At 37.5% G+C, this 16,646-nt stretch overlaps 1 protein-coding gene across 1 annotated transcript; it reads right to left on the reverse strand.

Moving 5' to 3' along the window:
• Positions 1-9,857: 9,857 nt before the first annotated feature.
• On the reverse strand, positions 9,858-11,167 carry LOC149845530 (uncharacterized). The gene is made up of 2 exons (XM_089997657.1): positions 10,942-11,167; positions 9,858-10,140 (listed from the first exon to the last, which is right to left on the reverse strand). Exons 1-2 carry the CDS (start codon positions 11,161-11,163, stop codon positions 10,054-10,056), a joined length of 309 nt encoding a protein of 102 aa, XP_089853783.1. The 5' UTR covers positions 11,164-11,167; the 3' UTR covers positions 9,858-10,053.
• Between the last annotated feature and the right edge of the window lie 5,479 nt (positions 11,168-16,646).

Genomic DNA, 16,646 nt, shown 5'->3' on the forward strand with positions numbered 1-16,646 from the left:
CACTCCAGACATCATGTGATAAAAAAAAACTTCACCGGTATATATTTGATACATTACATTCAACTATTCAACTTTCAGCAATCGATCAGATGATCGATTATATAATTTTTTTTTATCAGATAATCTTGATTATGCTGGATTATCTAAAATGATCTTCTGATTTCAAAATAGAAAATTTCTGCTAATGTTGATGCTTTTGCAAGAAGAACCACAGTGATGATGTTGCTAATTTGCAATTGCTGTAAACTAATTAAGCTACTGTACTATAACTAAGCAAACTACAAGAATTAAAATGTGATGCATAGATCTAAAATGGAAAATTAACAAATCCTTACCTATTTGAGATCAAAGGAAAGAATGATATGCAAAGAAGAAGAAGAAGAAGATAAGAAGAAGAACTCACCGTAACTGGAGGGATTAGAAGAGAGGTGGAATCCTCTCTCTTGCTTCAGCCGTTTGTTGGAATTCTCCACCGGAAAGAGGATGAGAAAAAGAGGAGAAAATAGGGAGAAGGAGAAGAAGAGGTAAGAAGAGGTGGAGAAGAAGGGGAAGAAGAGAGGGCTTGGGCAAAAGAGAGAAGACAAGCCTCTCTTCCCCCTACGTATGGTATTTATAATTTTGAACTTTTCTCCATAAGTCCCTCTTCTTTGTAAAATTACATTTCAAAAACCTCTCTTCAAAAAGTTATTTACAAAACAACTCAAAATGACTATGTTTTAGAAAATACAAAACTAAGTCTATTTTAACTCTAATTTTTTATGATTTTCAAAAACTAAACTACTACAATTATGTCAAACACTAAAATAGGCATTAAAATGTAAAATAAAACTATTTTTCATGCATTTTCTATTTTTAAATAATTTTCGCACATTTACTCGAAACTAACATAAAATTGGGTTTTTAAATCATTTTTTCATGAAATCATGCATATTTTTATATGAAAAATCCATAAAATATATGCATGATCAGTTCTTATTGCGATTTTTCTTGCTCTTCTTTCTGCCAGAACTACTGCTGTTGTCTGAGAAATCTGTGGAATAAGCAACATGAGCCTTTTTCTTCTGCTCAGGGTTTCCTCGGATGAAAGGGTAACCCTCATATAGGCCATTATCCAAGCCGGTCTCGAGCCATTCGGCTCTCTCAATCAGTTTGATGAATGATTTGGCGGGCGAAGTGGAAATGAGGTTCCTCAGAGGCTAGGCAAAGTTATTCAGAATAATCTGCAGGGCGTGCTCCTCTGGGATGGGAACCTTCATTCTGTTACAGGTGCTTCTCCACCTGTGGATGAATTCGCTGGCTTTCTCATTCTCCATCTGTTTTAAATTGTATAGATGATTGAGGGTTGGTGAGGCTTCGACATTAAACATGAAGCGCTCAATAAACAAGTTCACGACCTTATCAAATTCTCTTAGTTCGATAGGATTAATGTGGTCTGCATACCACCTGGCCGCTACCCCTTCTAAGCTGCGAGGAAAGCAAATGAATAACGCCCGATTGTCTTTCCTGAAACGGCCGCATTCGGCATAAAAGGTGGCCAAATGAGCCTTAGGGTTGCTAGTTCCGTCAAACTTAAGGAATTTGCGAGGGAGATTTTCCAAATTGTCATCCCCGTCCAGACCATGATAAAAATCTTCGCCAGAATAGGTCTGTTTGCCCTTGCTTTTGGCCTGGATATCCTTGATGGCCCGATTCATTTCTTTCATCTGCTCTTGCATTGGGTCATTAGCCGGAACGGGCTTGTTTATCGATTCGGGCTCTGCAGCGGTCTTTACAAACTGCGGTGGAGGATTCTGATAAACAAACTGCTCTTCCTCTTCTGATTCTTCAACTGATTCCGTTTCTTCAAAGGTGGTGTCAGGCTGTACTTTCTTTCTAATAATTCTGACTGGTTTCTTCACAGCCTTCTTCTTTGGCTTGCTTTTTGGAGCAACTTCTTTCTGACTGGCCTCCGCCTGTTCTGACATTATTTTGGTCATCATTCTTTTGAACAGATTATACATGGCAGGATATATATCATCTGCTTGATTCTGATTCTGTCCCCTAACCGATTTGGGAGAATCCATCCCTTCGGCCTCACTGTCGCTGTGTTGAGGAACTGTTTCTTTTCCTGCCCTTGTTACAACCATTTTGCCAATGCCAGTGATTTCCTGTGAAGGTGAAAGGAATGGTTAGAGCACGGGAGATCTTTTTGTAAACACGACTTTTGAGACAAAGACGTGAATGAAGGGACTTTGATAGACAATTAAACAGATTATCCCATCACCAGGGATCGGGTCATCACACAGCTTGCGATAATTGTGTTACCATTCTGTGATAACGAGAAAAAATGCGCCTTATTACCTAGGCGAGGTCGTCCATCATGATAAGGGATACTTACAGAAGAAACAGAAAGAAATGTCTCATCATTAGGGATGAGATTGTCACGGGAATCGTGACCATTCACAACATAAAAGAATCATTTTGCAAAAAAAAAAGAGTTTTTTCGACAGAACAAAAGTCGCATTTTATTGATGAAGAATTCAAATACAAAGAGAAGGTGGGCACACAATTTTCCACCATTCCCGATATTCGGAAGATACATTGGGTCCAGGAAATATAGACAAAGGAATGAAGGAATCCCAAGTGTATTTGGCGACGTGGTATGCTCCAGACCACTGATCTGACCGTAGATCGAACTCTGGCATGTTGCCGGTTGGGAAGCGAACGTTGGCTCGAACCTGCCGCTGCGAGAACTGTTTGAGGCATCTCTCTAGCTGATAGTCGACACAGAAGAATGGACCAAGCAATCTGTAGCACTTGTTAAGAGCATAAATGTAGCGAGGAACCGACTCTCGCCTGTCGAAGTAATCCCAAAGGATCTCCTCCTGGTGCAGATTCTCAATCGAAGCTCGATATTGAATGACGGACTTCGGCTTCTTGCTGTTGAACCTGAAAGAGCTGGCTTTTGACGGCACATGTCGCAGGAACCAAGACTGCAAGGCATAAGTGCATCCTTCCACCAAAATGGTTTCTCCGAAGGCGAAATGAGCTAAACCTCTGTAGAGAAAGGCTAGAGCTGCCATAGATACTGAAAGCTGATGGGTCTGCTTGCTTTTCCATCTTCAAAAAAGTTGGGCGACTCTGACATCGATGAAATTCTGACCATCCTGAAAGAATGCCAGCCCCACTGTGCATAGGACCATGGCATGCTGAATTCTTTCTTTCGCTGCTCGAGATAAGGTATCAACTTCTTCGTAGGCCCCATACTTGTGATAGAGTTCGAACAGATCGATGAACTGACTTCTGTTGATCTCTGTGAGAGGCCAGGATCTGCTCCCTGTAGCTCTGGCCAATGCTTCTCGAACATCTATCCCTTTGACATTGATCAAGAATTGCTGCTCGACCGGGTCATCTGGCTGACCAGCTGGTTCTGGCAATCCCATGATGTCACTGAACTCATCCATTAGCAAAGTCATCTCTCCCCATGGAAACCAAAACGTGCAGGTATGCGGATTCCACCGCTCTGCCATAGCTTGAATCAGACTGCCGTTGATGGTTCGCTTGCCAACTGCCGATGCCATCTCCAATCCACAATCATCCAAGTGGTCTGGGAACATACGCGAGAAGGCGGTGAACCAAGAATAGTACCACCGAGGGAAGAAGGTACGAGACTGGATGACCCGATGATCTGGGGTTCCATCCCTTATTTGATAAAAGACATGATCCCAAGGAAAAATAGCATCGAGAGATTCGGATGCCATCGGACTGATACTGAGGCAAAAGAGGAAGAGAATTAGGATGCAGGACTTATGGCTTATGGATAGAATTTTGATGAGAGAAAAGGGATAGACATAGTTTCCTGGAAATTTTGTAAAAAGATCAAGGGATTTTGAAGAAAGAATTTCCAAGGTTTTTAAAGAAAGATTGACATAAAAGAGAAAAGAACGTAGGTAAAGGAGGAATATACACCCGGGGTTTTTGAAAATAGAGGAAGTTTTGAACAGTACACCCAGGGTTTTGAAAGAGGTTCGATATATAAGAGAACACAAGGAAAACATCGCATAATCATATCTGCACCAACAAGGATGCGCACACAGCACTCCCTAAAGGCGGACTCTAAATGCAATATTTGAAATGGCTTGTAGGACCTTAATCCTAACTCTAAGATTTAGATCATCTGATTCCAATCAAGGTATGCCGATATACTCAAGCCGAAGCTCAAAGTACGTGGCATATAAGACATTTCTCCGGTTCTAAGGTAATGGCTTCCCAACATCCTTGAGCACCTACCGATATACCTCGGACTATGGCCCTTAGGTACGTGGTAGGGGGGCGCGAACCCAAATAAGTGGTCTAGTTGTGAGGCTCTCTCCCGAACTATGGTTCAGTGAGATAGCCCAACAACGTGAAGACCGGGACAATATAGGTAGGGATGTTTTAAAAATATGATCAACATGCAATAAAATCAGAAGGCTCTAATGCAAGTCCTAAAGAGATAGATTTAAAATAAAAAGAAGCATACACTTGCATACATTGTTTTGCATTCAATCCCTAAAATTGAGGAGAGTTGTATTTCAACCTAAATCTAATGTGAACATGGATATAATCTCCTCAATATGGTCCTACCAAACCATACTTAGATCCTATATGCAAATAATGTCAGCTTAGGACAGAGTCTAGGCTCCTAAGGTTTGCATGGAAATGTAGCTGACATATGTTAGAATAAAGACTTAGATTATATGAAAGCAAAGTAAAGGCATAGATCCAACCAGACGAAGACGGGTCCCATCACGGTCGCCAAACCTGTGATCATCGCATAATTTTTCCTCTCTCTTGTGGTTTCTCTCTCTTCTTTCTCTTTTCCTTTTCTAACCTCTATTTTCCTCCTTTTTGAAGGGAGGAAAAATAAAATAAAGAAAAGAAAGAGAGAAGAGAAAAGAAAGAAAGAGACAGTGAAGAATTATTTTGCGCGGTCTCACTTGACCTAAATTTGAAAATATTTAGCAAATAACTCACCTCCGTTTTGAAAATTTGCGGGAAAATGGAGAGACGGGATTCGCTCGTCGGTACGAGGTTCGACCGTTCCTGGCGCCTTTACCAGGGGTAATCGAACCAAGGATCGAATCTATGCCTTTTGTCTTGCCTAAATATAATCTAAGGATTTATTCTAACTCTAAATGCACAAAGAATCAGGCTTGTGCAATGCAAGGATGTATGTTCTTTTTTAAAGATGTTTTGGAAATTTCCAAGTATTCTGAGATGAACTTGATAAGGAAGTGAAGAAATGATTGAATCTAACTTTAGAACTTGAGATAGATCAGAGGAGTTCTAAGTTTTTGAAGTAAATAAGGATTGGAAGAATAAATGAGAAAGAATGACTTGAAGCTTTGAAATGAAAGGAAATGAAGTTTCAAAGTCAAAAATGGACTTTGAATTTGAATTTGAATTTAGGAAAGGAAATGAATACCTGAGATGGAATTGAATTTGGATTTTTAAGTTTGGAATGGATCTGAGATAATCAAATGGTATTTAAGAATAGAAATGGATTTAGGGAGTTTTGGATGAGATCCGAAAATGGAGTTGGATTTGAAATATAGAATTGGGAATGGAATTGGATCTAGAGATGGATTTAAAATCTGAAATCTGAGATCCGATAAAAATTGGGTTCTGGATCCTAAGATGGATTTGGATCTGAAGTCTGAGATCCAATGTAGAGTTGGATTCTGGATCCTAACATGGATTTGGATCTGAAGTTTGAGATCCGAAGTAAAATTGGAGTCTAGATCCTAAAGGAGAATTGGATCTGAAGTTTGAGATCCAAAAGTGGAATTGGACTCTGGATCCTAAAGAGGATTTGGATCTGAAGTCTGAGATCCAATATGAGTGTTGAATCCTGGATCCTAAAGAGGAATTGGAGTTAAATTCAGAAGATGAATCAAGAACTTCCAAGTTTAATTTGAACTTGGAAAATGAATTTTAGAAATTGAATTTTTGAATACACAAATGAATTTCAAAGTCAAATTAGACCTTGAATTTGAAATTTAGAAGATGAGTAAAGAATCTCAAAGTTAAATTGAACTTGGAGATTGGATTGGAGTTTTGAATGAATTTTGGAATGTCAAAGTCAAATTTGATTTTTGAAATCTTATTTTGAATCTGAATATGAAATCTCAAAGTTAAATTGAATTTTGAGATTGAAAATAGAATTTTGAAAAATGAAAGGATGAATCGAATTTGATAAGGATTGAGGATAGATTGAGATATTTATATTTACTTGGAGTTTTTGAAAAAGGAATTTAAAAACATGATGCAATTCTATCCTAAATGATGAATGAATTTAAAGAATTTGAAATTGGATTTTGAAAAGCTATCCCATTCTTTAAATGAATTAAAACAAGATTGAAGATATAAAACATCCTTGACTATGGTCATTGAATGTATTATATAATAATCTATATTTAAACTCAGGTGAAGAATGAGACACATTTGGTGCTTTTATAGAATTTAAAATGAAATTAACTCTCAATATACCCTGACTATGGTCATTGGTATATATTTTGAATTAATTTTAGGTTAAATTCTGATAAAAGAAGGAAATATTTAAGGAAAATATGATGAATTTTGAAAACGGATCCAGTGTGGATCCAGTATTATTTTGTAAAAGATAAAAATACTAAGTTTTGTCCACACCCTGACTATGGCCATTGATGTGGATCATCAACTTAGTATCAATTACCTCTTACGAAATGGTGCACGTGCCATTCGTGTTTTACCATTTGTGAGTTTTTAGGAAAACGAAGGAAAATAATGGAACAAATGTTACTCACATGCTTATCCATTCTAATCTAAGACTGGAAATGTAAAATTTTCATTAATATCTAGCTTATTACAATGTTAGAGTTGAAAAACATTGAAAATTTTCTAACTTCAAGCTTCCCTCATATTCCGGTAAGATAGAATTTGCAAAAAAGGATATTAAAAGTGTGAGTATAAATGACTATCAAAAAGAAATTTTACACATGACGCTTTACTCATATTTGAATGAGAAAGGCATTTGTCCTACCCTGCACTTGTTAGCAAATGTGCATACACATGTATACAATGCCGTAATTTAAATGATCATCTTCATATAATGAATGAAGGCAAGGGCCAGGATGGTCCAAGGAGGACCATCGTGAAATGTAGTAGTCATAGCAACTCATGATGGAGGATCCGAGTGGCTTATTGGGAAACCCAAAAAAAATGTTGATTATAACTATAGTAGTTCTTGCTGAACTACCATAGTGAAGAAAGGCCATGATGATTCTGTGTGAACCATTAGGAAGTAGAAAATGAATTACAGCTATAGTAGTTCTCAATGAACTACTATAGCAAAGAAGGGCCACAATGGTTCTGTGTGAACCATTGTGAAGAGGAAAAAAAAAGAATTACAGCTATAGTAGTTCTTAATGAACTACTATAGCAAAGAAGGGCCACAATGGTTCTGTGTGAACCATTGTGAAGAAGAAAAAGAATTGCAGCTATAGTAGTTCTTAATGAACTACTATAGCAAAAAAGGGCCACAATGGTTCTGTGTGAACCATTGTGAAGAGGAAAAAAAGAATTACAGCTATAGTAGTTCTTAATGAACTACTATAGCAAAGAAGGGCCACAATGGTTTTGTGTGAACCATTGTGAAGAAGAAAAAGAATTGCAGTTATAGTAGTTCTTAATGAACTACTATAGCAAAGAAGGGCCACAATGGTTCTATGTGAACCATTGTGAAGAGGAAAAAAGAATTACAGCTATAGTAGTTCTTAATGAACTACTATAGCAAAGAAGGGCCACAATGGTTCTGTGTGAACCATTGTGAAGAAGAAAAAGAATTGCAGCTATAGTAGTTCTTAATGAACTACTATAGCAAAGAAGGGCCACAATGGTTCTGTGTGAACCATTGTGAAGAGGAAAAAAAGAATTATGCAGCAGGTTCTGAGCATAAAAAAAAATTGGAAACACATATATACTGAAAAGGATATGTATTGAAAAACTGGGCATTCACATAAGCCCCCACCGATTTCCCAGGTTTAGTTTCTTGATTTTCTTTTTTTAGCTAGTAGAGAGTATGCACTGGGTATGATCGGATCACAAGACTAAAATAGTTATTTGCCAATTATTCTTCCTGTAATACTGGCACTAGACACTTATCTCTGAGCATTTAACTGTTAAACTAGTCCACCGTCAGTATTTTCAAACCATGATAGCACATGCTGTTTATAACAAACATCATTAATGCGACTCACCATAAGACTAACTTTGCCATGTTTGAATTATTAATATCACAAATAGTCATAGTATCACATTCAATTAATGATTGCACTCCCAGGATTTATTCTACACCATGAACTGATTAGATGATAGCTCAAGCCGATAAACAGGAAAAAAAGAAAAAGGTCACCAGAATTTGGATTTTGCATGCATATCCATCTCATTTAACTGACACCTTTATACTCAGGACTTCAATGAACTAGAAAATACATGACCTCTACAGATTATAAGCCGTCCAGTTAATCACCACTATTCATTAATGACAAAGATAGTACTTTATACCTTTCGATTGTATAGATTCTATTGGCAATGAACCTGTTCTTAGGTGCCAATGTACTAAATGATCCACGCCTGCAGCTTTTTGAAATAATTTAAAATGTTGTGGAAGACCTGCAGAAAAGGTAAGGATATAAATAACCTAGCCAACTTAGCAGCACCAAGGCATCAGATACCCGCAATATGCAGTCCATATTGTATATTGGACGTTGATAATAAGATGCTATCTTTCAATGGTAATGGCCGACTGTAGGGTATATACAATGGGAAGCAATATGCAGGAATTATAATGCACTCAAAAAGTTATATGCAGACGATATAGTTAAATGATTTCTGTGTCAACAGTGATGGTTTTGGAAATATAACTATCAAACATGAGAAAGAAAAGAGAAAAAAGAAAAAAAAATGATGGTTTATATAAAGAAAAAATGATTATGGCCATCTTGAGTGGGACACTAGATGATCAAAGATTTCAGAATGTGCACAGTACAGATGACTCGTAACAACATAATATATGGATGCTATTTTAGACAAAAGAAAAAAAATCAAACAATGAGCACCTATTGCTGGTAATTTTATGCTACAAGAAGAACATCATACCTTTGATCAGAGTTTCGGAATTAGAGTAAATTGCAGGAAATATAGGCAGTAGGGAAGCCGAGTACTTGCATCAGGGCCTCATTGCCTTGATCTTCTATGGAGTAAAATGGGTCAACCAGACTGGATCGAACTTGATTTTACTCAATCTATTTTATACCTTGCTAAATAAAAATTTCTCCCGACCACACGAGCTTTTAGATAGGCCTAGTACACTTCAAAACTGAAATGGCTAACCGACTCAGGTGACCATTTGATTCCCCACCAGCGTGGACTTCCCACATTTCCTCACCACTAAACTGCTTAGGAACACTTTATTATGGCAATGTGGTTGGTGCCACACACTACAACAGAGCAGTAGATTAGCGACGACCACCTTCCGTCGCTAATCCGTCGCTAACCATGTTAGCGACGGATTAGCGACAACGCGGCGACAGTATGCTTACGTCGCGAATATTTCGACGCTAACTGGCGACGGAATAATTCCATCGCCAAGTCCGTCGCTAATTGCGACGGAATAACGAGCGTTATATTCTGTCGCCAATCCGCCGGTACTAAACGGCGACCACGGCGTGGCGACGGATTTAATTCCGTCGCTAAGCCGTCGCTAGATTAATATGAATAGCGACGGAATCATCCGTCGCTAATCCGTCGCAAAAACGAAAAAAAATCAAAAAAAATTTATTTAAAAATTAATTACGGAGAACTGTACAATTTATATTTCCTGTACAATTTATATTTCCTGTAAATAAAAAACAAACCACACAAAAAAATTCATATAACAAGTATCTATAATAATTAATCGTTCCACCTTAAAACTAAGAAGTTTAATTATTTACAATTCAACAATTACAATTAGGAAAAATAAAAAAAATAGAACTTCTTCAACACAGTTCTCTAATCATCGCCAAGATTTTGTGCGTCTTCTTGTTCATTGTCTTTATCTGTCCCTTCAGCTCCACTACCCTGATTATCGCTAGCAGCCTACACAAGAAAAGAACAGTCAGTATTGATAAACAAAATATAATGAAATAAATTACACACTATATGTGATTCTATCATGTGCTCATGTGTGATCTAAGGCAATAAAAAAACTCTATATGTGATTCTATCATGCTCATATGTGTGCTAAGGCAGTCAAAAAATTGAATATGTGATTATAGCATGTTCATATGTGTTCTAAGGCATATAAAAAAACTCTATATGTGATTCTACCATGCTCAGATGTGCTTTAAGGCAGGCAAAAAACTATATATGTGATTCGATCATGCTCGTATGTGTGCTAAGGCAGTAAAAAAATTGAATATGTGAATATAGCATGCTCATATGTGCTCTAAGGCAGGCAAAGCCAAAAATTTTATATGTGATTCTATCATAAATGATATATAACATGTTCATATGTGTTCTAAGGCAGTTAAAAAACTCTATATGTTATTATAGCATGTTCATATGTGTGCTAAGGCAGTCAAAAAACAGAATATGTGATTATAATATGCTCATATGTGTTCTTAGGCAGTAAAAAAACTGAATATGTGATTATAGCATGCTTATGTGTTCTAATGCAATCAAAAAAACTTTATATGTGCTCTAAGACAGACAAAAAGTTAAATATATATATATGTAATTCTATCATGCTCATATGTGTGCTAAGGCAGTAAAAAAATTGAATATGTGATTATAGCATGTTCATATGTGTTCTAAGGCATCTAGAAAAACTCTATATGTGATTCTACCATGCTCAGATGTGCTTTAAGATAGTCAAAAAAACTATATATGTGATTATACCTGAGAGGGACCTGGAATCGAAGATCCCCTATCCTGAACAGCGGCCTTGATCTCATTTCGGAGAAAGGGGGCGACGGTGTATTGGAAGTAGTTATTCAGTGATTCATTAATGATCTCGCGTACATCATCACCGAAAAGAATAGTCGGCTGCTTGGAGCTTATGTCGGCGCAAGAAGTTGGTGAGCCGTAACTGGAAGAACCAATAACTGGTGAAGTGTTCATATTACTCCCAAACCCGAACACGCGACCTTTTTTGGGTTCACCTGCTGAGTAGCGTCTTCACCATATCGCTCTACCATTTGTTGCTCATATGCCTTTTACAAAATAATGTTTAAAGTATTCATTAATAATTAATGATAACATTATGATGACTTGCATATATATTGCAATGATTATTAATAGAATTAATACATACCGTTGTCGTTCTCGCCTTCTCTGATACGAAGACTCCCGTGGTCTTCCGTTTATGTGTTTCTACAAACACATCCTTATATGGTACACTGCCTCCTTTTTCTGCTTCCTGCGAAGTTAAATGACAAAAGATTTAGTACACAAATTTGCAACTATACTTATAAAATTAATATTATATATTGATGAGTTACCATTTTCTTTAGGTGGCTCCCAAATGTCTTAGATCCACCTGTGTGTAGATGGGCTTCGGGCATCTTCGATCGATTTTGTGAAGCCTTCGCAGAGCGATTTTTAAATGCATCTCCCGCCCACATATCGCACATTTCATCCCAGTAATCTCTCCTGATAGTAATAGGACCATGGCCCTTCCACAGTAATGGATCATCTACTACGCCAGATGCTTTTTTTGCTGCAGTCTTCATAGTGTGCAGCATGTCTGCAAATCGATTGGCAGCCACCTTCTGCCACACCTTCCTTGCATCATTTTCTTCCACCGTAGTTGCAAAGCGATTCGAAGCCTACAAATATTTTCAGAAAGTTAGTAGACATTGCTTAAATAAATTAAATATGAAACACATTAACTATGAGGAACAACTGTATACCATGAATGAGGACCACAATCTGTCTAATACCTCCTTTGGGTACTCTTTCCATTGAGCAACTGGTCCTGGTAGATGTTGAAGAAGTGAATTCCTAATCTCCCGTACTACTTCTTGTGGCTCAAACCTCGTGCTGCACATGAATTGTTACACAGTAAATATCAATATAAAATATTTAAAAGATATGCAATAATTGAAAACAAAATACTTACGGTCGATTATCGATATACACTATTCGAATGAGTCTTCTTGTGCCAGCCTGTGAAGACCCTGTTTCCTGTGTTGGCTGTTGACTTGTGCGATCAACTGGTGTAGGTGGGTCGTGTACAGGCGCAACATCATCTGTAAAAAAATACACACCAAGTTCTCAGAATGTGCATTTGAACTAATCAAGCATCTAATTAGTTATATGATATACCTATCATAGGAGTCCGTGAAGATGAAGGTTGAGCCTGGCTACTACTGGATGAGCGACCACTATAACCTCCACGAACCATATTCTAACAAATAACATATGTCATACAATACATTCAAATAATTCACATCAAGTATTACAATGCATTCAAGTCATTCACATCAAGCATTGCAATGCATTCAAATAATTCAAATCATTGACATCAAGTATTGCACTAATTCAAATCATTCGTTAATTGCATAAATTATAATACATTCAGATAAATTACAATGCATTCGAATCATTCGTATCAAGTATTACAATACATTGAAATAAAATTTTTAATCATTCACACCAAGTATTGCAATACAACTCACATCAAGTATTACAATGCATTTAAATAGAGGTTTGTAGTATAAGATTTTTTTCACTAGCTTGAGAATTCTTCCTCGTCACTAGTTTGACTTTCTTCTTCTTCTTCTTCTTCTTCTTCTTCTTCTTCTTCTTCTTCTTCTTCTTCATTGTTTGCCCATCCACTTGGTACATCATTTGGATCACATTCCTCTATGAATGTTTCATCAGCCAATGGAGATATGACATGCATATCATGCGCAACATCGTGACCATAAGCGAAGTCACAGACATCATCTGATTGATAGTAATCACTGTCTTCAGCTAACTCATCTTCTTGTAACTGATCATACTCGGGGTATAGTTTGGATTTCACCTTGCAAACTGCCCACCATTCATTTCTATCTGACTTTTTTATACTCGGATATGAAGTATAATAAACTTGTTGAGCTTGCGAGGCTAATATGAATGGTTCATATGTTCCAAACCTGGATTTAAAAGCCAACCTCCATGCAGTACGGACAAGCCAACCTCCCATGTGTGCTCCAACCAGATAACATACCATATGCAGGGAAGTCACTGATTGTCCATAGAACAGCGGCCTTCATGTTGAAATTTTGTTTTTTGTGGGCATCATACGTGGTAACACCGTCATCCCACAGTACTTTTAATTCATCAATCAATGGCCTTAGATATACATCAAGATTTTGGCCAGGTGAGGTCGGACCAGGGATCAACAGAGACAAGAAAAGATTTGGACGTTTCATACACAAGCTTGGTGGAAGGTTGTATGGAGTTACAAATACTGGCCAGCATGAGTATGGAGTTGATCTACCCCCAAATGGATTAAATCCATCTGTACATAGACCGAGTCTAACATTTCGCACTTCCATTGCGAAGTTCTGATGAGTACGATCAAAGTGCTTCCAAGCTTCAGCGTCAACAGGATGCGTGATCTTGTTTTCATCGTGTCGAACTTTATTTGCATGCCATCTCATGTGTTTAGCTGTCTTTGAAGACATATACAATCGCTGCAATCTAGGAGTGATAGGAAAGTAGCGGAGCGACTTGTATGAAACTTTCTTTGATCTCGTGCTACCATTGCCTCTTGTCTTTGGCTTGAACCGAGGATGCCCACATGACGGGCATGATATGTCGTTTTCCTGCTAGTTGAAATACAACATGCAGTGATTTGGACAAGCATCAATCTTTTTGTAACCCATACCTAGAGCGTTGACCATAACTTTCGCACGATAGAAATTTTGTGGCAATTTCTCATCTTTAGGCAACATACTCTTCACAATCATGCACAAACGGTCAAAACATGATTGACTCAAATTATACTCGGACTTCAAATTCATTAGTTGAAGAACTGCAGACAAGATAGTGTGACTCTCACAACCGTTCCAAAGTGGCTCATCAGCATCTTTAAGTAAATCATAAAATCTACTAGCTGCATCGTTTGGTGATTCTTCATCTATGACAGTTCTTACATCACTAGAACTCATAGCAGAACCCAGTTCTGTTCCTGCAGCATCAAATATCAAATTCGTATATGGATTATCGTGCACCACATTCACCCGTGCATCAAAATCGTTTCTAAATTCTTCTCCATGAAACGCCCAGTTCTGATAATCACTCACAAAACCCTTCCTGTATAGGTGATGTCTAACGCCATGAGGTTCTACAAATCGATTATTCTTACAAATCTTGCAGGGACACCAAATCCGACCTGTGGGATCTACCGTACTGACACTCGCCGTTGCAAATTCAATAAAACTATCGACACCATCCATATATTCATGCGATAACTCATTGTCCACTATCCTACGGTACATCCATTCACGGTTTGCAGTCATTCTGTCGTATGATGTTACGAATAGTATCCTAACGAATTAAGAAAAAAACAATCAGAATGCGACGATGAAGAAAATATCAAATTTATCATGCAATATACTATGTCAAACAATAACAAGAATTTTGATGCATGCATTGATAACTTAATATTTTCATGTGCAAACTATTAATGACATGATACAATCATTTGAAGCATGCTTTTATTATAAAATTTCACATGGAAGTCAAAATCAAATTGAAAGTAACTACATGCAAGCATGGATACAATTACATCAAACATTGCAATACATCATAATCATTCATATCAAATAAATGGCAAACATGTACCTGCAGCAAACACACTTCAATATCTCACTAACTACTACCATGCTTAGCATGGACTCCGTACTCCAAAAATAAGAACACTTCCATATTTCTACATTAAAATCATGCTCAGCATGATCTCCGAACTCCAACAAAGCAGTCCTAGATATCAACAACTAAGTGAGTGTGTGAACAATAAAGTGCTGCATTCAATAAATTAAATAACATGTGATACGTTTGCATCACTTACTCACCACGGGTATTTACCCGATTTGCATTGTTTTTGTCATTTACTTACCACAGGTGGCCGAGCACGAGTTGGTTCCGTTGAAAAATCTGCACAAAAACAAAACAAATTAAGTAACAAACTAACTAATCATGAAACAAGATGAAACACTAACTAAAAAAATTAAAACAAATTAAAACAACTCTAACTAATTGAAAGAAGAGAAAAGAAAAATAGTATATATGTTAAGCCAAATCTAACTAGAAGATGCTAATTTAACAAACCAGCTATAACATGTTGAACCAGTCGACTAACATAAAGTCATAGACAATTTCTAATCTGAACTACTTAGCAAAGGAATAGTAAATCAATCAATTAGTTTACTAGAAAAGATGTGAACTCCGTTTAACCACCACTATCATAAAGAATTCAAATAGCCCTAATCTAACTAACTGATTGTGAGAACATTAAATACCAATCTATCTAAGAAAAATATAATTATAAAAGACCAATAGATTGAAATACTCTAACTAACCAGATTTCAAGAAAACAAATTGAAGTAAAACTAACTACCAGTAGACATTAACAAACTAACAAATTGAACAACATGGACAACTTGTATATATACATTACAAAAAAAAATTCAACTTAAAATCCATATGGACAACATATATGCAAACTACACTTAAAACCATATGGACATCTTATATACACATATTACAATTTTTTTTTCAAGCTAATCACATGGACAACATAGGGATCACATAATAACTTTTTTTTTTTTTAAAAAGAGATCACATGGGCAGCATAGGTATCCATAACAAAAATTCTTTTCAAAACAGATCACATAGGCAACGTAGGTATCTCATAACAAATTTTTTTTCTAAAAACAAACACATAGGCAACATAGTATTCCTACTAAAGATTTTTTTTTCAAACTGATTTACATAGGCAGCATATGCATTAAAAAACAGATTTTTTTGAAACCAATTCACATAGACAGCATAATATATCTCATAACAGATTGTTTTTTTCAAAAGCAATACACATCGGCAGCATGTTATTCCTACTACAGATTTTATTTTTCAAACGATTCATATAGGCAGCATAGGCATTCAAAAACAGAATTTTTTTTTTGACAAGTCACTTAGGCAGCATAACGCAGGGGGTCGACCCCCCCTGCCGGAAAGCACGGCAGGGGGTTAAACCCCCTGCCTTTCCGGCAGGGAAGGGGGTTAAACCCCCTGCCGGAAAGGCAGTTTCGGCATGGGGGGTTGACCCTCTGTCGTGCCTTTACGGCAGGGGGGTCGACCCCCCATGCGTTTCCGGCAGGGGGTCGACCCCCCATGCGTTTCCGGCAGGGGGTCGACCCCCCATGCCTTTCCGACAGGGGGTCGACCCCCCTTGCCGGAAATGCAGGGGGTCGACCCCCCCTGCCGGAAAGCACGGCAGGGGGTTAAACCCCCTCCGTTTCCGGCAGGGAAGGGGCGTACCCCCTGCGTTTAGGAGAAGAAGAAGAAGAAGAAGAAGAAGAAGAAGAATATTACCTGCGCTTCGCCGGACG

This window comes from Nuphar pumila, chromosome 2, assembly GCF_984573655.1.
Source record: "Nuphar pumila chromosome 2, dmNupPumi1.hap1.1, whole genome shotgun sequence".
Lineage (NCBI taxonomy): Eukaryota > Viridiplantae > Streptophyta > Magnoliopsida > Nymphaeales > Nymphaeaceae > Nuphar > Nuphar pumila.